The 24089-nt window shown below is 42.0% G+C and overlaps 1 protein-coding gene and 1 non-coding gene across 2 annotated transcripts in view; one reads left to right on the top strand and one right to left on the bottom strand.

Annotated features, from left to right (window-relative positions):
* The window catches only part of Dtd1 (D-aminoacyl-tRNA deacylase 1), a 165189-nt gene that overhangs the window by 109958 nt on the left and 31142 nt on the right, over positions 1–24089 (bottom strand). The window contains exon 4 of the mRNA XM_042666554.1: positions 20831–20937. Coding sequence (XP_042522488.1) covers positions 20831–20937 — 107 coding nt within the window. The remainder of the gene's footprint in view (positions 1–20830; positions 20938–24089) is intronic.
* LOC122096160 lies at positions 5903–6035 on the top strand. The gene has a single exon (XR_006145254.1). It is a non-coding gene; the product is annotated as a small nucleolar RNA SNORA71 (small nucleolar RNA).

The raw sequence follows: 24089 nt of genomic DNA, 5'->3' as shown, positions 1-24089 counted from the left end.
ATCTTAATTGTTTGACTGAGAAGGTGGGGCTGGTAGCTAAAGGCACTTTCCATCTGAACCAGAACATGAATGATCAGGGAACTATCACTATCTTTCCTGTTTCTGCTTGTTTTAGCTACTATTTATTGTGGTTGTGGGAACATGGGACCCCATAGCTCCTTTTTCTGTTGGTCCTTCCTTACTCATCAAGAAATGGAAGGAGAAATGTTTAGAACCTTTAGAATATGTGTGTATCAAAAAGTAAACACAAGCAGGTGAACTAATTTCTGTAGTTCTGGTAAGAGTAAAATTTATATGCATCATGAGCTACAAAATAGGAAATGTATGATTTTGACTATTCCATGTACAAGGTAAATTTGTGTTTAAAACTGACACTGCAAAACATACCTGGTAAACTTTGTGCTAGTAATACAAAAAGTTTCTTTGTTGCTTAAAATGACATTAAATAGAAAAGGTTCTATGACAAGTGAAGAGTGAGACAATGAAAAAGAAAGGTAAACTTTACATTTTGGGGTTTGTAATAACGTTTTTTCTCTTTCTTCAATGAGTTTAGTATTTTCATTTGCACTGAGTCCTATAAAAGATCCATCCAGTCCCATAGTTCCTAGGAAAAAGAGCCCACCGAGGCCCTGGGTGAGGGTAATGTCCCATCCATTAGATCCCTCCCCACCCAGCCTAGCTCACTGGCCCCAAACTTCTCTTCCTACTGGCACCACCTTTGGCCCCACCCCAGCAAAGACCTTGGAATCAAAGATGCAAGTTCTCCTAGGCAAGGGGAGCTTTTAAAGTAACTCAAGTAATTACCATCCAATGTCAAAAACCAGTGGCTTAAATAGAGGCTACTAACTACTGAGAACACTACTTACTGACACTGATGGCCATCGGCCCTGCAGTTGACCTTTTCACCAAGATCTGCTGTGGCATCAGAGGAGAAAAATGCTTTCTACCATAGTGACTTGGCCCTTTACCCACAATTCTGAACCAACAACAAAGGGCCACTGTTGTGTCAGTCAGCTCTCCATCTCTATACTAAAATACCTGTGATGAGCAACTTATAAGGAAGAAAGGACCAGTTTGGCTCTGTTTCAGAGGTTTGAGTCCATGGCTGCTTAGCCCTGTTTTTCTGACCTGGGATGAGGCAGAGCATCACAGTGTGGAGCAAGTATCAGAGGAGGGCAATTCACCTCACAGCAGCTAGAAGCAAAGACAGGAAGTGGCTGGGATCCCAATCTTCCCTTAAAGAACATCCCCTTTCAATGACCTAAAAAACAGTGCCATTTTGGACTTGGAAATACGATCTGTGGGCTGGGAAGGTGGCTCAGAGGTAGAGCACTTGCCTTGCATGCCTGAGGCCCTGGGTTCGATTCCTCAGCACCACATAAGAAAAAAGCCAGAAGTGGCACTGTGGCTCAAGTGGTAGAGCGCTAGCCGTGAGCTGAAGAGCTGAGGGACAGAGCCCAGGCCCAGAGTTCAGTCCCCACGACCAGACCCAAAAAAAAAAAAAAAAAAAAGAAAGAAAGAAAGAAATACAATCTGTGCTACAGATTGTATGCCCAGCCTTGCCTATGGTTAGTCTCTTGATATGGAGTGGAAAAGGCTCCCTGGGCTTCTTGTGGACTAGAGTACACATCTGCCTCTTTTAAAAAGTAACTAAGTTGTTATTATGATGATGTACAGAGGGGTTACCATTTTTTAAGTCAGGTAATAAGTATTAACTACTTGATAATAATAAAGATAGTAATAATAATAATATTAATAAACACTGTTCCCAATACAACCCTCAACCCCCAACTAAGATGTTGTTAACCATTTTCCTCTTGTCTTCCCTGGCACATGTAGCTCCCACTGTAGTTTCTATCCAGGGTCAGTGCAGGTCCCCTACCTCCAATTGCCACTCTATCCAAACCACCTACTATCCTGCTACAAGCAGGCCACAACTGAAAAGCAGATCTGACCTTCCTACCCTGCTGAACTCTAGTGACTGACTAGTGCTCAAGGGCCAAGTTTTCAGATCTGGCTGAGTCTTCTCACCCAAATGTCTGTTACCTACTCCTTCCTATATCCCATCCTGATGACCATGCCCTCCCCCCCCAGGCTCTCTGTATTACACTTGATCCCTTGGCCAAGACAATCTGTATTTTCTCTGTCTTAATATGATTTTCATCCCACTAAAGTAGGAGCCTCTAGGAGAAAGAAACCATGTCTTATTTCTCTTTCTGATACTCATGACATCAAATCTGGCACATGAAAAACAGTCAACAAATATTTATGAAAAGGAACTCCAAATGCAGGCAACTATCCCAATTTTTACATATATAGTTATGGGTCAAGTACAGAAGTTAGCCTCCTACTCAAAGCCAATGAAAACACTAATCTATTTTAGAAGATACATATTCAAAATGCAAATGTTAAGTTATTTGCATTTGTTATTTATAAAATACTTGGCCTTTGAGACCTTGGAGCTGATTGATTAGAGAAGCAGAAAAAGTGGGAATTCCTTTCCCCCACTCTCAGGACATTTCTTTGTTCTGCTGAGCTCAAGTTTAAACCAAACATAAGTGGTTCATCTCAGAAGGTCAAGGATGATGAGTCTGAAATGCAACTGGGCCCATATGGCTCATTACCATACATGTCCTCCTCTTCTGACATCTGATTTCCATCAAGGTACAGAAACTGATGCCTGCAAAGCTCCTATGAGCCCTAAGTGGAGATTTTAAAACATCCTTGGTTGTTTCTTCTCAAGAATAAAGGCCTAAGAAAATCAGTGTCAGCTGAGAGCCAATGAAGGCAGATAAACAAAATAGCACTCCTCTAAAACATCAGCAGTCAACACTATAGATCCAAAGGGTTCTAGAACTATAGATCCAAAGGGTCTAGAATTTGTCTGATTCTCTGACAAATAGGACACAGAATTCAATGAGTTCTGCAATGTGTCCAGGGTCAACAGTCAGTGAACAAATTAGAATTTCCAGATACTTGTGTTCTTATTTTGGATTATTCCTCTTTCCCTGCTTTTAATTCCTCAAGGGCCTTCATGAGCCTTTAAAAGAGGCAGGATAAAAACTGAGAAAAACTGGAAGTAAAGGATGGCATGACATGTCCCAAAAATAAATATACTTATTACCTGACTTAAAAATGGTAACCCCTCTGCACATCATCATAATAACAACTTAGTTAATTTTTTGGGGGGAGGGTCCAGTTGTGGGGCCTGAACTCTGGGCCTGGGCGCTGTCCCTCAGCTCTTCAGCTCAAGGCTAGCGCTCTACCACTTGAGCCACAGCGCCACTTCTGGCCTTTTGTTTATGTGGTGCTGAGGAATCGAACCCAGGGCCTCATGCATGCAAGGCAAGCGCTCTACCACTGAGCCACCTTCCCAGCCCCTTAGTTAATTTTTAAAAGAGGCAGATGTGTGCTCCAGTCCACAAGAAGCCCAGGAAGCCTTTTCCACTCCATATCAAGAGACTAACCATAGGCAAGGCTGGCATACAATCGGTAGCACAGATTGTATTTCCAAGTCCAAAATGGCACTGTTTTTTGGACAATGGACCCTTTAAGCCTCTTGAAGAACAAATGCCAAATCAAAGCTATAGACAGTTCATGGCAAAGATCTGATGTGGCAATATTGCTCCTTGCCCCTATCCAGGGAACCGCATGTCTGCCTTGGTCTGTCCCATGGTGTTGAGACATGAAAGACCCTGGATGACACCACTTTAGCTACCAAACTGTCTGTATCCCTAGAATGAATGAAGAAAAATACCCTCAGAAATAATACTTCTACACTCAGAATCCGAAACTGATGACTGAAATATGTCCACACTGCTACATGCTAAAATACTCCTATGTCATTTATGTTCTTAAATATATAGTGCTTCAAGTATTATGGAAAATAAACCAAATCCTTAAATTCATGTGTGGTTGAAGTGATAGCCACTGCTGTTGGTTTTCAGGCTGAAAGCCACAAGTCTGTCCTTACTCTTAACCAGGTATCTATCATACATAACACAAAACCCACATTCCTGCCACTTCAGAAGGAACAGGATTCTCAAGGTAGTAGAAATAGCAAGACATTTGTATGGATTCTTTGTACTATCAACAGGCCAGCCAAGAGAAATTCTCCCAGGGATGTCATTTAGCATTAAAAACAAAACCCATTATTGATCCAAGGGGGAAAAAAATCATTATGTTGAAGAGAGATGTCTACAGTCCCATGTTTATCTACAATTAGCAAGATTATAATCAACCTAAGTGTCCTGCAACAGATAAATACTACAGATGAAGAAAATGTGGTACCTATACATGAAATATAATTTAGCAATAAAAAAGAAAGCTTATCATTTGTAGCAATGTAAGTGGAACTAGAGGATGTCAGGCATAGAAAGAAATATTGTATGCTCTCATTTACATGTTGAAGACAGAAGTAGATAGAGTGAATAGTAGTTGCCAGTCATTAGGAAATAAGGGGAGGAAGAGTTAGCATATAGGTATACAACTGGACAGGAAGCATAGCTTCTAATATTCTATAGCTATAATTGATAACAATTAAAAATAGAAAAGATGTCCAATGTTTCCACCGCAAATAAATAAGTGCGTGAAGAGATGCACATTACACATTGAATATATGTATTTAAAATGCCACAATGTACTAGGTGTAGAGACAAACGCCCAGTACTCCTGGGACATGAGAATTATGAGTTTGAGGCCATACTGGGCTATTTATGTATATTATGTATCCAATTTACATATAAATATATTAACTTCAAATTTATAAATGCTATATTGTATTTTTAATTACTGGGTGTTCATAAACAAACTACAACCATCCACTAAGGTAGGAACATGGAAATTTCACATCTAGTTACATCGCTAGGCACTGGTATCTAAAAGCAAGTTTCCTAGAAGTAGTGGAAAGATGTAATTGACCCTGTGTCTTTGCTTCTGTCACAGCTGCAGGCAGTCCAACAGTTCTGTAATCCAGAGTCATCTACAGCTCTGCCCCTGCAGGTGTGTGAGCTAAGAAGAGACAGGGTCCTCCTGCATTTCCATTTCCTCAGATGAAAACCATTTCAAAGAAACTCCTGGTGCCACCTATTATTACCATTCCTCTCCAAGTCCTGAATTAATTTATTTACTTATCGTTAAAGAATTCCATTTCCCATGGCTTGGTAAAGTAAACTGAGCTCTGACCTGATTCCTTCTCCTTCCCTTGATTTGCCTAATGTCATGCATGATTATTGAGCTGATTTATCACAAACCTAGCCTGGTACTAAAATAGGCTGGGAATGAATTCCTGAACGAACTTCTCGTCTCACCCGACTCTGGAGCCAAGGAAGAGATCCAAGATGAAAAATGGTTCTATGCAGGTTCCCAGCAATTCTTTCAGGCCTATTATTCTTAACCTTTAATGAGTCCTCCTCCTGTCTTATTTTATTAAATTCTATTAAGAAAGACATGAAAGAAATCTAAAAGAAAAGTTGGCTGTGCCTGCCTGGTATTTTATTCACAGTCACATCTGGAAGGTAGACCTACTTTTCTGCTTTTCTTTTTTAAATAAATCTGACTCGCTTTCCCAAAATATCAATATCTTGAAAAAAACACATTACATATTTTGAGGCAATTTTATTATTAACAATAATTCTGTGTGAGACACTAGCTTTGAACAAGTCTCAGTAAAACTCCATGGTTAGTCAGTTATTGAATGAGATGACAACTAAAGAACTACAGCCAATATTAACATTTGCTATAGCTAGGTATTTTTATATTGCTCTCTACTTTCAGTATTTTGAAATGTTAATTTTGAAAACAGTAACAAATACCACAGAGGAGTGACTTTTTACTACTTAGAAAAGGAAATGTTCATATGTACATTAGTATAAACAAATAAATGCCCCATCCCCTCCTTCCCCCCTGCATTTACAAGTAATTATGGGCTACCCACGCCCTTATCACTGGCAGTGCAGGGAGAAAAATTGCCAAAGGCCTTTACCTGCATTGGGAGGGTCTACTCTTTTCTACTCAAACTCTAGAGCTTTCCTACAGATCTTCCTTCTTACCAGCCTCTTTGCCTCCTGGTTCCTGGTGCTGAGGATCATGGGAGTGGCGTAGAAGCCGTGTGAGGCCTCAAGGAGCTTGTTTGTGCTCCCAGCAGAGGACACCGTGCCCCTAGGCATCCATTGGAAGCTTCTCTGCCTCCCCATCATGGCCTTTCTTGTGTCCTCAGCCCCAGCACTGGTCATTGTCATCCTGCTCCCTTGCCTCTGTGCTATGAGCTTTTTGAAGAGCCTCTGCCCTATTTCACATATGCCCAATACTTGGTGTATAACACATACACCAAAAGTAGACCAGTCATAACAAGGCTACAAGGTGCATTCTACCAAGAAGTATAGGGAACAAATGGTATATATCAAGGCTCCACGGGGTGTGCTGCCCTTTATGGGCCATGTGTCTGGGAGGTCTCACTCTAAGATCCGGAGACTGTTGAGGTACTCCTCAGAAAGCTTGAGATCGATGGTGACATTCCTCAGCACAATTCTCTTAGCGTTGTTGACAGCACAAGTGCAGAGAATGCATAGTAGGTTCATATCACTGGAGTTGCTCCCTGCCACCTACTCATTATACCCTAGAACACCTCTTCCTTTGAAGAAGTAAGATCCAGTTGTAGAGACTCCAACCAGCTCAGAGTCTTGACAACAGTGTCACAGAACAAAACATGGGGAAGGCTGGCCCTACGTTCATCTGCCTGCGCCTAGAATGACTTTTTAATAACAAGAGATTCCCCCTTGAATTTTTAGCTGTCATTCTCTTTCTGCCTCCTCTTCCCCCTTCAATAACTCATAGACTTGCAAAAAATTGCCATCTATGTATCCACCAAAAAGAGAACAGCTACACAAAATGCGGTGTATTCATATGACAGAATTCAGTCTTGAAGTTAAGTGAATGTACTAGCTGTGCACAATAAAGCACATGCCACTGCTGGCTAAGAATGGAAGCATGTTTCACAACAGTATGGTACCATCCAGGCCAGCATATACACAGACACACATCTGACAAACTGAAGGACAGCAGTCAAAATAATGTCTCTACCCGTCCAAAGAGACAAGGTCATGAAAGTCAAGGAAAGGTTGAGGAATTGAACTACAATGAGGGACACGAAATGCACAGGACAATTAAATGTCAGGTGTGAATCTGTACTAGATCTTTTCACTCTGGGAGACCTTACCAAGATGACTGGTAAATGCACATGTAACATGAGGACTGGACATTAGTAAAATGTTAATAGTAATTTTCTGATCCTGATCCGTGTTTCAGGTTCAGTGAGAGAATGTTCTTGTTTTTAGAAATATGCTACCGAGATCAAGCATAATGTGGTATCCACTAAAAAAAAGTTCTCAGTAACATTCTTCCAACCTGTCTTCAAGTAGAAATGTATCACACAGCTTACATAATATATGAAGATTAACTGGAAATGGATCAAAGACCTAAAGGTAAGGGTTAAAGCTTTAAAACTCTTAGAAGAAAATATCCGTGACTGGATCTGGCAAAGACTTCTTAGATATGACATCAAAAGTGCAGACTATAAAAGAAAAATGTAGACAAACTGAACTTCACCAAAATTTCTTAAAAGTTGTGAGTCAGGAATATTGGTATATGTCTATATCCTAGATACTCAGGAAGGCTGAGGAAAGAGAAAGACTACTCTAGCTAAGGGCCAGCCTTGAAAAAGTAGTGAGACTCTGTCTCTTATTTAAGAAAAAAAAAAAAAAGAAGAAGAAGAAGTAGATCAAAGGACACAATTAACAGAGTGAAAGGCAACCTACAGAATGAGTGAAATAGATCTGGTAAGGAGCTGGCATACAGACTACATAAAGAATTCTAACAATTCAACAAAAAAAATATACAACCCTATTCAAAAATGAAAAGATGTGAATAGACATTTCTCCAAACAATATTCGCAAATGGTCAATAACACGAGAATACTCAACATCACTAATCAATAAGGAAATTCATGATATTTCATCATCATATGTATGATATTCTTAACTATAAAAATAGAACAACAAATGTTGGTAAGGATGCGAGATAACAAATCATGGAATCATGTCTTGCATTTAATTGTCTTATGTCTTTAATGTCCTTCATTCTTCATCAGTTCCTCAGTCTTACCTTGATTTTCATGATCTTTTCTTATCAGAAGAGTAGAGGCTTTATTTTGAAGAGATAATGAAAACCCTGTGCATTGCCAATCAGAATAAAAGGTGAAAACACTGTGGGAAATAGTATGGGAGTTTCTAAAACAAATCATTGCTACAACATGCTTGAGCAATCCCACTTCTAGGTATATGCCCAAAAGAATCAGGAGGCCTTAAAGACATATTTGCATACCAAGTTCATAGGAGCCTTATTCATAATAGCTAGATGCCCTGATGGTGAATGACTATAATCTCAGAGCTCAGGAAGCTGAGAGAGAAGGATCTCAGATTCCAATGTGGCTACAGAGAAAGGTCCTGTCTCCAGAAAGAGAAAAGTGGTGTCCATAGATAAATAAATGGAAAAACAAAAAAGGTTTATATATACAGTGGAATATTATTCAGCAATAAAAAGAAATTCTGACAGTGGCTATAATCATACAGTTGAACACAGATGAATCCTAAAGACATTACACTAAATGAACTCAGTCACAAAAGGAAAAATGCTATATGATTTCAGTCTGATAGATACAGTAGCCAAATTCAAAGAAAATGGTAGTCACCAGGGTCTAGAGGGAGAGGAGAATGGAGAATTACTGTCTAATGAATACAATTACAGTTTGGGAAGATGAAAACTGTGAATGAATCATTGTAACAGTGGTCACACAACAATAGGAAGGAGCTAAGACACTAAATTATTTGAAAGGGGTTAAGCAGGGTGCTGGCAGCTCATGCCTGTAATCCTAGCTATTCAGGAGGCTGAGATCTAAGGATCATAGTTCAAAGCCAACCGGGCAGGAAAGTCCAATAAACTACTTAGAAAAAGCTGGAAGTGATGCTATGGCTCAAGAGGTAGAGTGCTAGCCATGAACACGAAGAGTCTCAGGGACAGTGCCCAGGTCCTGAGTTCAAGCCTCAGGACTGGCCAAAAGAAAAAAGAAGTGATAAATGATAAATTGGTTATGTATTTTTGCCACAATATATAACACACAGCTAGAGATACTATGAATTTTCCATGGCTATATGTAAATATAAAAAAAAAATTTTTATTTATCTGGAAGGAAGGAGATAAACCCTCACCAATGACACTGCCTCTGAGAGTGAGAGATTATACTGTACAGTTTTTTAGTACATCTTAAACTTGGGGGGGGGGGGGTACTGGTCCTGGGGCCTGAACTCAGGGCCTGGCCGCTGCCTCTGAGCTGCTTTTGGTTAAGGCTAGTGCTCTAACTTGAGCCACAGTTCCACTTCAGGCTTTTTGGTAGTTTAGTGGAAATAACAGTCTCACAGACTTTCCTGTCAAGGCTGGCTTTGAACCATGATCCTCAGCTCTCAGCTTCCTGAGTAGCTAGGATTGTGAGCCACTGGCACCCAGCTTGTATTTTTTCTAAATACTCATTTTATGTGCTGTATTATAACAAAAAAATTGATACAAAAATGCTGGTTTATGGGCTCATGAGAAAAATGAAAGACAAGAACTATTTCTATAAAAGTACCTTTGTACCCAGGAGTACTATAAAAGCCTAATATTTAAAAAGTGTTTCTAAATTAATTGATACTTTCCAGACAACATATGCTTTCCTGAGATTTTTAATAATAATAATGGAAAACATGAAAATTGAAGAAGACAAACAGAAAGAAAGGAGGGAGGATCCATAGAGCATAAAACCATATCTGGTCTGGATTTTGAAGAGTTACAGAAATCACACTTTTTCCCTAGTGTATGACCCAACAATGATTAAGAATAGGCCTTTGCCCTCCCTCAGCAGTTAAACATCAATACCATCCCTGAAGGGAACCACCGCCCAGGGATATGATGTGGGTATCGCGTTCCTGAGGAAAAGTGGAAAATGGAAACAAGGCCACAAATTTAGATCTTTCCATTACACAGAAAATAAAGCTTCCAGGCTTCACTTTCATGATTAAAAATAGAAAGAAATTGACTTCACATTTTATGGAAAGTAGTCAAAGGAGTACATTTCATGTGAACAACCTTTATAGAAGTATTATACTTTGGTGTTTAATATTGACAAAAATATAACTAAGATGATGAAGGTTGGTAGAAAGTGGCCACTGTGAGGCTCTCCCAGCAGGCAGCATTCCAGATGGGGTAGCAGGATGCCTCCTCATCCTGCACTTCCGCTCTGCCTCCTTCTGACAATCACCTCCCATAATTTCCAACAGCCTTGAGCACCAGGAAATGTATCTTTCCAAAAATAAATCTTTTTTATCTCTGACAAGCTCCTAAGGCTTGGACTTAGAAATTTCCCTGATAATATTAGCTAAAATGGTATGCATAAATCAAATTTAATAAAATATTGTTCCTTGGGCTTCATAGAATTTTATAATTAAAGCTTTTTTGCAGAAAGTTTTTTGGAGAAAAATGGGCAATCATGAAGCATTTAGTGTCATGCTGATATGAAGAAGCTCTGCTTCTCTAAAACTTCACAGAGGCTCACTCAGACCCTAGGTGAAAAATCACACCCCTTGATGGCAATGAGATCAAATACCTGATCTTCTCATAGACACACAACCACAGAATCCTTCCTCCACACTGGCTCTGGAGGCAAGAATGGATCTTGCTAGTAATGAACCACAGGAGGTTAGACTTCACAGTCTGCCCTGATGCTCAAGCCACAGTATGAAAGAAATGAAAGGTGAATCATTTATACAAAAGCTCCACTGTGGGCGGCAGAACACCATAGTGGTTAAGCTCCTCCAAAGCACACCTAGAGTTTCTACTTGCTCACTCACCTGCTGCAAGAGCTCCTCAGTGTTCTACCAGCCACCCTGTGTGGAGGCCACACATCCTGTCCTGTATCAACCATCTCCACAAATTAAATCTCTCATAATTCTAATAACTCTCCATCCCACTGACAACAGAATCCAAAATTGCCCTTCCTGGCCCAGGAGGCCTCAGGTCATCAGGCCCAGCCTTGTTTCCTGACCCTCCCTGCATCCTTCCAAGTTCCAGCTACACTGGCCTGGAGTCTGCACTTGCTGGCCCATTATCATCCTCTGATTATCACGTGGCTGGCTCCCTATCAGCTGTGTCTCTCCCCAGGGCTTGACTGGAGGTAGCCTCCACCAGCAGCAGTCTCTACAGTTGACTCTATTTGATTTAATACTACCATAGTGTCACATTAGACCTTTTTTCTATATGTCTCCCCACTAGAGCAGAACTCCAGCCTCAGTGCTGGTCCTATATGCAGCCTAGAACAGGCACTGTGTATGTACACTAGAGGGACATATGAGTAGATAATGGCTAAATGGGTAGACAAATGCATAAGAAGACAGCTTGTTGGATATGTGGTTGGATGGATACATGAGTGAATAAGCAAGCAAACTCATAGGTGACTGAGCATGGGTTTTTATTCAAGTGTAGTACCAGAAGGGAACCTATGCCACACAGCCATGTAGTGGGAATTCAAAAGCAAGAAGGCTTTACCTCAACAGGACTGAGTTCATCATGAATAAAGCAGTACCAAATTGGACCTTGGAAGAAACAGGGCAGGCGTTCATTTCAGGAAGATTAACAGAAATGCAAAAGAGAAGGGAAGGTGTGATGGTAAACACTGATAATCCCAGCTTCTCAAGAGAAAACATTAGGAAAATTGTGACCCAAAGCCAGGTGAGGCACCCATCACAACAAACCAGCTGGGTGTGGTGGCTCTCATGGCCTGTAACTCCTGCAGGAGGCATAGGTAGGAGGATTGCAATCCAAGGTCAGCATAGTGAAAAAAGCACATGACTCTATCTAAAAAATAACTAAATCAAAAAGTGGCTCAAAAAATGGAGTGCTGCCTAACAAACATGAGGTCATGAGCCCAAATCCCTTCTTTTGGTAGAAGGCGGGTGGGGAGGGGGCCCACAAAGGAAAAAGAAACCATGATGTTTCTTTTACTTAAGACACAGAAAATAATCTTCAGGAAACTAGTCTGATTTGCTGCACAAAAGGTTTTTTACCATGAATTTCACAGGTAATGATATACCACACAATATAAACCCTTAACAATGCCCCAGGTGGGTTTAAGTATAAATTATCAGCCAATTGCTCAGAGAAGCTTTGACAGTCATGCATTTCATTAAATCACAAAATCCATGCAGAGGCTAAGATATTAACCATCCTGTATTTTAATTCTAGTCCTGTGAATGCACCAACAGGTAAGGCATTCTATATCCAGTTTCCCAAAATCAAGAGCACTGTAAATGACTTTATGACTAAAGATCTAGAGAGGCTACACCACTACTCCCTGCCTGGCACTGGCAATCCATCCTCATGCTGCCCATCACTCTTCAGAAACAAGTGACTCCACCTACACATGTCTCAGTGTCGCCAGGCAGAGTAGCCAGCCATCAGTCACTAATATATTGAGCTGTGTTCCTCTAGTGGCTTTACCCTGACACATCTGTAATTGTGTGGAGAAGGCACTGGGCTCTGGGGACACTTTCATCATGACACATATGGAGGAACGGATGAGGAGACAGGGCATTGAAGAATGAGAACAGACTCATGTGTGACCTCAATAATCAAGCCCAGCCATCCTGCTTCCTGGCAGCTGTAGCATACCGGTTGCAAAGTATTTTTAGACACACTGTGCCAGGGTGGTCCAGAGAAACCAATGCCTGGAGCAGATGAAAATGGCAACAACAGATTTCCTCTGGTCCGGCAGTTCTGAATTGTCAGTGTGCTTACAGAGAACACAGAGACCTGATTAGAAACCTAAGTCTACTCTATTGTATTCCACATCCACACATGCCAAGAGCTCGGCTGCAGTCCTGGGTATCCCAGGACTCTGAATTTTAGAAAGTGCCCTGGGAGATCAGATGCTGAGAGCCCTTTGCCCACCCTTTGAGGAACACTGCTAGAGCTCACTGACCCCGGTAGAGAAGGAGATGCAGCTATCCAGCAGCTGCAGTTCTTTCCATCTTTGGTGAATTGAAAAGCCCTGATATATCTCTCCCTCCCCCCCCACTCTCTCTCATACACATACACATACACACATACACATACACACACACACACACACACACACACACATGCAAGCTCAAGACAGTTTGTGAATCCCTAAAAGCCCATCTGATCCTCTGATCCTGATCGAATTTATACTTTGCTCACCCATCCCAACATTCTCTGAGAGACTTAAGTAGATTTAAAAAGACAAACACCTTTTTAGTCATTAGATTGCCCCAAACCATACTATTTTGCATATACCTCTGCATATATAGTTAAGTCTTCTATCTACTGGGCATATCTTTATTGTAGATACAATTTTAAAAAGCATTCTGTCATTTCCAGTTTATTTTTTTTTCTCTCTCCATTACTAATGGGGATGTATGAACCGGTTTTCAACAAAATAATAAGAGATGGCAGAATAATTTTCTACAATTACTTAGGACTATGAAGATCCTGATAAATTACCTAGAAGCTAAGAACTGCTAATTAAAATCTTGAGCCTATATAATGAAGTCATTGCTATGTTCAATGTACAAATCCATACAAAACAATCTTTATCTCCCTCCCTTGGGAATAAAAAGGATGCTGTTAATCTTTGACAGAGCATCAGTAAAGTAAGGCATTTGTTTGTTTTAACACAACCACAAATTAAATTAGAGATTAAAATAACTAAAAACATGCCCAAAACAGACACTGGAAAAAATTTAAAAGTTCTTAAATTTTAACTGTACTAATACATTAGTGTCCTGAGCTTTGCTTTTGTGTAATTAGAAGTGGTTGTTTTTGTGTGTCAAAGGTAGAAAAAGAGCAGATCATGATTTTAAAATTACTGTCCAAATTCCAACAACAGAGAATAAACTTTGGTTACTGTAATTTTGTTAATATGTATTGTGGGTTTATGAAGGCAGATCTATTAGTCCATGGGTCCTTAAGCAAAGAAACACAGTCCTATGTCCATAAAAGACAGAGGACTGGGCTGGGAAGGTGGCTCAGTGGTAGAGCGCATGCCTTGCATGCCAGAGGCCCTGGGTTTGATTCCTCAGTACCACATAAGAAAAAAGCCGGTAGTGGTGCTGTGGCTCAAGTGGTAGAGCGCTAGCCTTGAGCTGAAGAGCTGAGAGACAGTGCCCAGGCCCAGACTTCAGGCCCCATGACAGGACCCAAAAAAACAAACAAACAAGAAATTATTATGCTGGGCACTGGTGGCTCACGCCTGTAATCCTAGCTACTCAGGAGGCTGAGATCTGAGGATCACGGTTCAAAGCCAGCCCGGGCAGGAGAGACCGTGAGACTCCTATCTCCAATAAACCACCAGAAAACCAGAAGTGGCGCTGTAGCTCAAGTGATAGAGCGCTCTCCTTGAGCTGAAGAGCTGAGGGACAGCACCCAGGCCCAGAGTTCAAGCCCCACGACCGACAAAAAAAAAAGACAGAGGACTGATGTAGGACACCCACTGAAATAAAAATGAGTTAAAAGGCTAAAATAAAAGCAAGCCTTAGGGGCTGGGAAGGTGGCTCAGTGGTAGAACGCTTGCCTTGCATGCCTGAAGCCCTGGGTTCGATTCCTCAGTACCACATAAGCTAAAAGAAAAAAGCCAGAAGTGGTGCTGTGGCTCAAGTGGTAGAGCGCTAGCCTACCACTGAAGACCTGAGGGACAGCACCCAGGCCCAGAGTTCAGGCCCCACAACCGGACCCCCCCCCCCCAAAAAAAAGCAAGCCTTAGCTGGGTACCAGTGGCTTACGCCTGTAATCCTAGCTACTCAGGAGGCTGAGCTCTGAGGATCACAGTTCAAAGCCAGCCTAGGCAGGAAAGTCCATGAGACTCTTATCTCCAATTATCCACCAGAAAACCAGAAGGAGAACTGCAGCTCAAGTGGTAGAGTGCTAATCTTGAGCTGAAGAGCTCAGGGACAGTACCCAGGCCCAGAGTTCAAGCCCTACAACCAACCAAAAAAATAAATAAATAAAACAAAAAAGCAAGCCTGGCAGGAAGAAGTCAATCTGTTTGGAACAACTGGTAGGCTCCCTTTCCTACCTGTCAGTCACTTCTACATCCTTCCTCTTCCCCTGGCACTGAGTAGACACAGTATAGCCTGACAAGTGCCCACCTTTCCTGGTGAGAGATCTTCTGTGTAGCAGGTTTGGTCCCAGAACTCAGTATCACCAACACACACCCTAGGACACCATGACAAAGGCTGAGCATCAGTACAATAAAACCTCTAAAATAGGAAAGGTTCCCACTTGGGGTTTCAGAGACACTCCAGGATAAACAATACAAGACTAAGTCAACATTTGTTCAATAAGCTGATGTGACAAAATAGAATAAATGACAGGACCTGGTACTATTTGGCAGCAAGACTTACAAACATACTTCTCAGGCAAGTCAACTACTATTGTCTGGTTTGAGCACATAAACTCAAAACTAAGACCAGCAGAAACTGGGAAACTAGAATCCAGGGTTCAAGAATTTTAGAAGAGTGAAAAGAGAAACTAATCTATTTAAATAAACCTTCTAGGAGAAAATGCAAACTGATTAGCACCCATGGAATCCTCCCTTCTGTTCAGATCACTTCTCATTAACTCTGTCCCTCAAAATGAAGTTACAGCAATGAACAGACCATTTGGACCATGCAACAGGGCCACCTGTGTCCTAGTCCATCCTTTGTGTCACCTGGATTCCACAGCACGTATTACTGAAAGGGCTATAAAAGAACTATAAATGAAGAAAGATGAATGAGGCCCTATATGCCCTGCTCTGCTGTACACAATTTCCCTCAGGTCTGCCTCAATCTCCACACAATGTAGCCACTGGTAAAACAGGCATGCCACAGAACATGCACTAGGCAACTGTCAGGCTATATCCTCCAGAACTGTGCTCTTACATGAACAGCTCTGGTTCAGTGGTTCTGCTAGTGCTACTACTTCCTATTCTATTTGGAAGTATGTCCTTCAGAGCAAGAACAGAATGCTCTTTTAGCCTCTTCTTACTAGCATGACACATTGTAGCCTAAATATGTGAGCCTATGTGACTGATACAGCCATGAGAAACACTCATGGCTACAGTGGCCAGATACAGAAAGCAGCAGAGATCTGGTTAAGGCAGCCAACCCACTGGTTGCCTTACCAGCCCAGTCTTCACCAATAGCAGCCTTTTTGCCCATTAGTAAAGACCTGAAACTCTTGAAAATAAGAAGCTCCCTGGGTTTGAAGTACAGTTTGAAAATAACTGAGAGTACCTTCTCCTCTCCTCTTCCTTACTCCTATCTTCCCTCTCTACACCTTCTCACCCCCTCCCTCCCCTCCCTAACCTCCTCTTCTCTTCATCCTAAGAACTAATTGAAGCCTCCAGTGTCCTTGGAGGCTTACCCAGCTAAGCTTGGCAGAAGCAATGTCACTGGCCATCTTAGAACCCAGGACAGTCACAGACAGCCCAGCCCAGGGCCACAGCACATCAAGGCCCCATTTCTAGCCAAGTGACAACACCCAGGCACACTTGTAAGGCATCACAATGAACAAGACCCAGGAGCATATGCTTTAGGAGTGCTGGGTATGTAAAGCAGACATCAAGGCAATGTGATAGTGGCTGGGCGGAGGGCTTTCTTGGAATCGGGAGCAGAGACTTTCCTCCTCCAAGGAGAAGATGCTGGGAAGCTCTGCTGAAAAATAGCAAAACAGAGTGTGCCCACCTATTCTTGGACTGAAGAGGAGGCAAGAACAGGTACAACATTGGGAAAGAAAAGAAGGAACCTCACAGGACAGACGGGAATGTGGCAGAGGTATAGTCACTCAGATATTGCTGTGTTATCTACACGCTTGTGGAAAGGTGTGAAGGAAGAGCCGGGACTGGATGATCTGTGACCACATTCATTCCCTGTCATTGACCTTTCAGGTTTATGTTGCCCTAAATCCATCCTTGGAGCAGCAACTGAGGGGCAGTATGTTTTTCTCTCCCTACCATCTTCAACATGCCTAATATACCAGAAAGTGTGCATGCATGCGCACACACACACACACACACACACACACACACACACACACACACACACACACCCCTACATATTGTTTATCAAAGATAGATTTAAAAAGCTATATTCTATGGCTATAATCAAGAAATCTAATAACAACAGATGCTGGAGGGGATGTAGCCAAAAGGGAACTCTACTGCATTGTTGGTAGGATTGTAAACTTGTTCAACCACTCTGGAAAGCAGTATGGAGATTTCTCAAAAGACTCCACATAGAGCTCCCCTATGACCCAGCAATCCCACTTTTGGGCATTTACCCAAATGATCACAAACAAGGGTACACTAAAGCTGCCAGAACAACTATGTTTATCGCAGCATTATTTACCATAGCTAAGCTATGGAACCAACCCAGATGCCCCTCAGTAGATGAATGGATCAAGAAAATGTGGTATATATACACAATGGAATTCTATGCCTCCATCAGAAAGAATAACTTCACCCCATTTGTTAGGAAATGGAAAGACTTGGAAAAAATTATATTAAGTGAAGTAAGCCAGGCCCACAGAAACATAGGTCCCATGGTTTCCCTTATTTGCAATAACTAGTATATGTCTAGGACAAGCAGAAAAGGTCAAAAGCTATGTACGTATGACCATATAAGATAATGTTAAGTAAAATGAACCCTAAGACAGGGACATACGTGGTTTTTTTCGTTCTTACTATTGTTTTTAATGTACTTATAATGTACTATGTGATTTTTTTTTTCTTTCTTTTGTATATTCTTCCCCTGTTTTCAATGCATTTGATTCCGGTGACCTCCATCTTGTATATACACTTTTCTAATTTGGGGAGGGGAATGGAAAAAACAAAATGCTTAAATAGGGATACAGGTTGACCTATTGTAACCATGTACAAGACACTACGTTGAAAACAAACTTTGCAATTTGTGGGGGGTAGGGAGGGAGGAGTTGAGGAGGTGGGAAGGGAAAAGATGGTAGGGGAAAAACAAAGGAGAAGGTAACAATGCTCGATAGGAAACGTACTCATTACCTTACTCATGTAACTGTAACCCCTCTGTACACTATTTTTACAATTAAAAACGTATTTTTAAAAGCCTATATTCTAAAACTAGCCCCCAAAAAAATATTTTTATGTAATACAGAAACTTGCCAAAAGAACCATATTTCTGTAATATAATAGTAACTGTTTGGAATATAACAGGGAAATAAAACACTTAAAATTAAAAGCTAGCTTGACAAAAACACATTTATTTATCAGCAAAATAAATTTGGCTGTCCTCTCTTATCCCCACAAAAGCAAGCCAAGCAGCTGTCAGCTTTAAAAAGGAGCCCCTCTAATGAAAGGGAAAGGTGGAAAGAGGCCATAGGTAGTCTGAACTAGTCACCAAGACACTTTCTGTGCCTGTTCACTGCCACCTACTGGAATGCTAGAAGACACAGATGTGCATGAATTTCTAGGATAAGGAAAATTAAAATTGAAAATTTTATGCAGTTAACAGAAAATTCCTTTAAGATTCAAAAATAACTAGATGTCTTTTGTAACCTAACAAGTCAAAAAATTCTGTTAAGAAATGTTACTTTGAAAAAAAAAGAAAAGAAATGTCATTTGGGGTTTAATTCTGGAAGTTCTAGTTGTTTTCTTGTATTTTTCAGGGGTACAACATGATTTTGGGGGGTCTGGAACTGGTACTGTGTTTTAAATTCATCCTTGATCACCTCACTTGCTTACAGTCAACACTCTACCACTTGAACCATGCTTCCAGCCTGGCCTTTTGCTGGATATTTAGAGCTAGAATCTCTCAGACTTTTGCCAAGGCTGGTTTCAAACCTCAAACTTCCAGGTCTCAGCCTCCTAAAGCTAAGATTATAGGCATGAACCACCAGTGCCCAGTTTCAACATGACATTTTTTTTGGGGGGGGGGTCCAGTCAAGGGGCCTGAACTCTGGGCCTGGGCGCTGTCCCTCAGCTCTTCAGCTCAAGGCTAGCGCTCTACCACTTGAGCCACAGCACCACCTCTGGCTTTTTCTTTTTGCTTATGTGGTGCTGAGGAATCAAACCCAGGGCCTCTTGCATGCAAGGCAAGCACTCTACCACTGAGCCACCTTCCCAGCCCCTCAACATTACATTTTAATATACACAGAGTGAAGTAAATACAGTCAAATCACATATTCATCATCTATACCAAAAGACTACTCTTAGCAATGTCCAGGATACAGGATGATGTTCACTAAAGCCCACGTTATGCATTACATCTCTAAATTTACTCATCTTAGGTAACATCTTTATACCCTTTAACCTAAACAAGAAGGAGATCATTGAAAGATGGCTGAGGATTCCAAAGGCATAAGGTATTTCCAGAAAAATATTTAGGATGAATAAAGGCTTGCTAAATGCATGACTCAACTGATTCAGCACCTGCCTAGTAATCACAAGACCCTGAGTTCAAACCCTAATAACACACACACACACACACACACACACACACACACACACACACACACACACACACATACATACACACACACACACACACACACACGAAATTAAGGTTTATAATGCAGTTAATGATATTGCATCCATGTTAATTTCAATGTCTTAATCAATGTGCTACAGTTTATAAGACATTAAAGTTTTTAAAAAGTCTGCATTTCATGTGAATTTTTCACATTTTTTTTGCTGTTGTTGGTCCTGGGGCTTGAATTTAGGGCCTAGGCACTGTCCCTGAATTTCTTTTGTTCAAGGCTAGCACTCGACCACTTGAGCCACAGTGCATCAATAAGAAGAAAGGTTCCGATTCAGTTTAAAACAAACAAACATAGCTTAGCTATATGGTTCAAAGCCAGCCCAGGCAGAAAGTCCTTGAGATTTTTATCTCCAGTTAATCATCTGAAAACTAGAAATGGGGCTGTAGCTCTAAGTGGTAGAGCGCTAGCCCTGAGTTAAAAAAAAAACAAAAAAAAACCCTCAGGAACAGAGCCCAGGCCCTGAGTTCAAGCCCCATGACCAACAAAGGAAACAAAAACAAAAAATATATAGTTTAGTACCAGTTACACAGCCAACTTTCTCATGTGTCACCCATGTGGCTACATCTTACAAGAGAGGAAGCAAGGAGACAGGAACAGGAGCATCCCTTCCAGGATGCTTTCCAGGCTCTGCCTTCCAGGCTCAAGTGTCTCTATCAAGTGTGTGCATTAACTAAAGCTTTTAAAAGAATATTAAATAAGACTACATATGTTTCAAGGACTTTCACACACCTCCTTTCTCTGCTTGCCTTTTTTTTTCTGAAAGCTTACAGAGTTGGCAGTAACTCCAAGTCAGAACAATGAGGATTTACAAAGAACCTTGGGTGGCTCATCAACCCACACTTGGGACGAAACATTTCAGGTAAATAAATGGTTCTGAATGGGTGAATCAGCCAGAGCTGCTCTGCTGCCACCTAGTGGCAAGTAGATGTTATAGCACTTGGCCCAGGAACGGGAACCCAGGCAAAGGACATTTTCTCCTCATGATTCCAGGGGCCTATATACTCAGGAGTTATAGCACAAACATGCATTCTTGGGGAAGAAAGATATTAAAATAAATATGAGATTACAATGACTAATGTATGTCCTTCATATCAGACTGAGAACTACTCAGTCCTTACCTGAAGCCAAGACATGTTGCTGGTACCCAGGAGACTGGCCCAGGTCCTGACTTGAGGCTTACCTGCTTTGGGTCAGAAGTAGCAGTACCGGGAGCTGGGGATTCCAGTTCTATAGTCACAGGCCCATCATTCTGAATGTGCACTTGCATATAGGCACCAAACTTGCCATCTGAAAGAACAATTCAAAAAGCTACAAGAGCTGGCAACACAAGAGTTACCCTTTCTAAAAAGCACATGCACATCAATAGAATCAGAAACCTGGAGAAGACAAGGCAGTTGACTTTAGGGGAGTAAGGAGAATGCTACAGCCTGCCCAAGACACCTGGGAAGAAAGAAAGGCCTGTAAACACCAGAGGTGGGAAAGAACATAGATCAGATGTCAGGTGCATGGTGGATAGTAAGCTGGCATGCCTACTCCGGGAAACCATGTTAGCACCATATCCAGTAAAGCCCTCTGCCTCCATCCATGAAGAGGCTCTGTGCTCAGGCCTAAGAAGTGGGCTCAGCCAGGAGCTGGTGATTCATGCTGTAATCCTAGCTACTCAGAAGGCTGAGATCTGAGGATCTCGGTTCAAAGCCAGCCCCAGCAGGAAAGTCCAAACTCTTACCTCCAATTAACCATCAGAAAACCAGAAGCACTATGGCTCTAGTGGTAGAGTGCTTGTCTTGAGCTGAAGAGCTAAAGGACAACGCCCAGAGCCAGAGTTCAAGACCCACAGCCAACAAAAAAAGGAAGAAGGAGGAGGAGGAAGGAGGAGGAAGGAGGAGGAAGGAGGAGGAAGAAGGAGGAAGGAGGAAGGCAAAAGAAGAAGAAGGAAGACAAAGAAGGAAGAAGGAGAAGTAGGGCTGATCTCATGCCTTAGGGCCCCTCAGATACCAGAGCTCCTGAACCTGACTTCCATTAGCCTCTGCTCCTACCACAACCTCACAATTTCCACCTGATTCACTCCAACTAGTTTCCTCTCTCCCATGATCCCCAATCTCAAATGGATTTGGCAAAACAGACACATCAACCATTGGTTTTCTTCCATCCACAGATAGTAAGTAACACTGCATTATACTAGAAGCAGCCAAGCTGTTCACCAATTTTATGGGCAAGATTAATCTAGCTCCCACTGGGGAGCTGAACATACCCAAATAATAATGGTGACTCTCCATGACCTCCTATCAGATTAAAGTGGCCGCTCAAATCAACAGAGCTTTTGTTTTACCCATGTCACACTCACTAAAAAGACATCAACTGGGAAGGAAATCATGTGTTTAATTGCATGCTAAAATTATGGCTACAATTAGTAGCGAATTTCAGCCACAGCAGTCCTCGGGAGGCTGAAGGCAGACTCAGGAGGAAAGGAATTATTTCCGACCTTGAATTTCTGTTGCCAGGATATACAGCACATGCTTCACGGTGTTTATCATTCCAAGTAACGAGAAATTTATTTTCTTTTCCTGTTTTTCTTCAGCTAAGAACAGAGCTATTATCTGAATTTCCATTTGTACACACAATAAATCCGAAGACGTGTTTTAAGAGGTCTTAAAATGGTCACATTTTTTCCAGTCCAGATCAAAGGATGAAGTTCCCCAAGAAGAATTATACTGACCATGGAAAATAAATACTTTTTGAAATAAAAAACAAAACATATCTACAAAACTACATCTGCGCTCATATGGTGATAAAATCAAATTGTTCTTAAATGTAAGTCTCAGAGCTACAGGATAAGCTCGTGTCAAACATGTTTATACCACATGTTTCAGGCACAAAAACTCACAGCTGGGGTCCAACAGCCATGAACCAGTCTCCAGCAGCAGCTGTCCAAGGCTCCCTGCCAGCTGGATGCCAAGCTCCCACTCCTGATGCAGAATTCACCCTTTACCTGAAAAAGGCTGTTGTCTACACTCCTCTGGACAAGGCTGAATTGACTTTCATCACATTCTAAGAAGGCCCATGGCAAAGTTTATCCCAGGACAAGAGCAGGACAGTTGTCCTGGGATAGTTACATCCAGGTGACTCTGCTTGTGGGTGTGTGCAGATTATACAGAAGTCTTAGTCATTAAGAATATTCATGCCGGGCTGGGAAGTTGGCTCAGTGGTAAAGCGCTTGCCTTGCATGCATGAGGCCCTGGGTTCGATTCCTCAGCACCACGTAAGCAGAAAAAAAAAAAGCTGGAAGCGGTGCTGTGGCTCAAATGGTAGAGCGCTAGCCTTGAGCTGAAGAGCTGAGGGACAGCTCCCAAGCCCAGAGTTCAGGCCCCACGACCGGACCAAAAAAAAAAAGAATATTCATGCCTACTACTGGTTATGGTAGTACCTGGGCAAATGGGAGAATGACACAGAAAACCATGCCAGAAAACGCAAGCTATTGAAGCAAAGTAGGGAGAATTAAAGGCATGTACCATTGCACGGTTAGAAGCAAGTCCATGTTCTCTGCTCTCCAGAACCCTACTAGGGCTCAAAAGAAGCCCATCGAAGCACATCCCCTAACGTGGCTCTCCTCCACTAAGGGGGCATTCTCACATCCAGGCTGCATTTCTGTTCTACTCATTTGTACAGAGTCTGAACAAGGAAGGGGAGGGGTCACTACTGGAAATCCCAACATGGGCTATACAGGCTGGGAAAATGAAAAAAAAAATCAAGCAAAAGAGTGAAAATGGATATAAAAATCAATACGACGGCCAGGTGAGGACCACTGGCCAGCTGCAGGAATTTCCTCTGTACCCATAGGACTTGGACTTCATCATGCCCATGAGCTTGTAAATGGAGTCTACAGAGTAGCCCTGGAAGCCTGGCATCAGAGGCAGCTCCATCCTCACGTACAGAGCTGCTTCCATACAGACAGCAGTGCTCTTCAGTGTACCTCCCTCCTCCAAGGACATGACCAAATGCCAGTGCACCACACTGAATAAAGACTCCAACACAGTAGCAAATGTCTGGCTCCAAAGGACCTGGAAGGCAGAGGCAAGGACTCTTGTGCCTTCAGAAGACACCAGAGGCTCCAGCAAAGATGCTTCCTGTCTGTCAACAAATAGGGACATTAGAGGCCCTGTTAGGCACTGACAGCTTTTTCTCAAAGTGCAAGAGCCAGGCTTAGGTGAGCACAAGAACCATGGTCCAATTCCACTCTGCATTCAGGGCTGGGAAGGGATCTGGAAGAGCAAACTGTAATCTTGAGGATTCTCCCACACTCTAGGCTCCCCTTCTCCAGAATTCTGCTGGGCTCCACAGGAGGTTGAACCATTCATAGGAACACCACCTCTAGGAAACAGTCATCTACAGCCCTTCAAGAAGCACTAAAAGGGCTGGGAAGGTGGCTCTGGTAAAGCGCT

This window comes from Dipodomys spectabilis, unplaced genomic scaffold (genome assembly GCF_019054845.1).
Source record: "Dipodomys spectabilis isolate Male_0828 unplaced genomic scaffold, ASM1905484v1 ptg000365l, whole genome shotgun sequence".
In the NCBI taxonomy this organism is placed as follows: domain Eukaryota; kingdom Metazoa; phylum Chordata; class Mammalia; order Rodentia; family Heteromyidae; genus Dipodomys; species Dipodomys spectabilis.
Note: the sequence above shows the minus strand (reverse complement) of the source record. Positions and strands in the feature narration are given on the sequence as shown.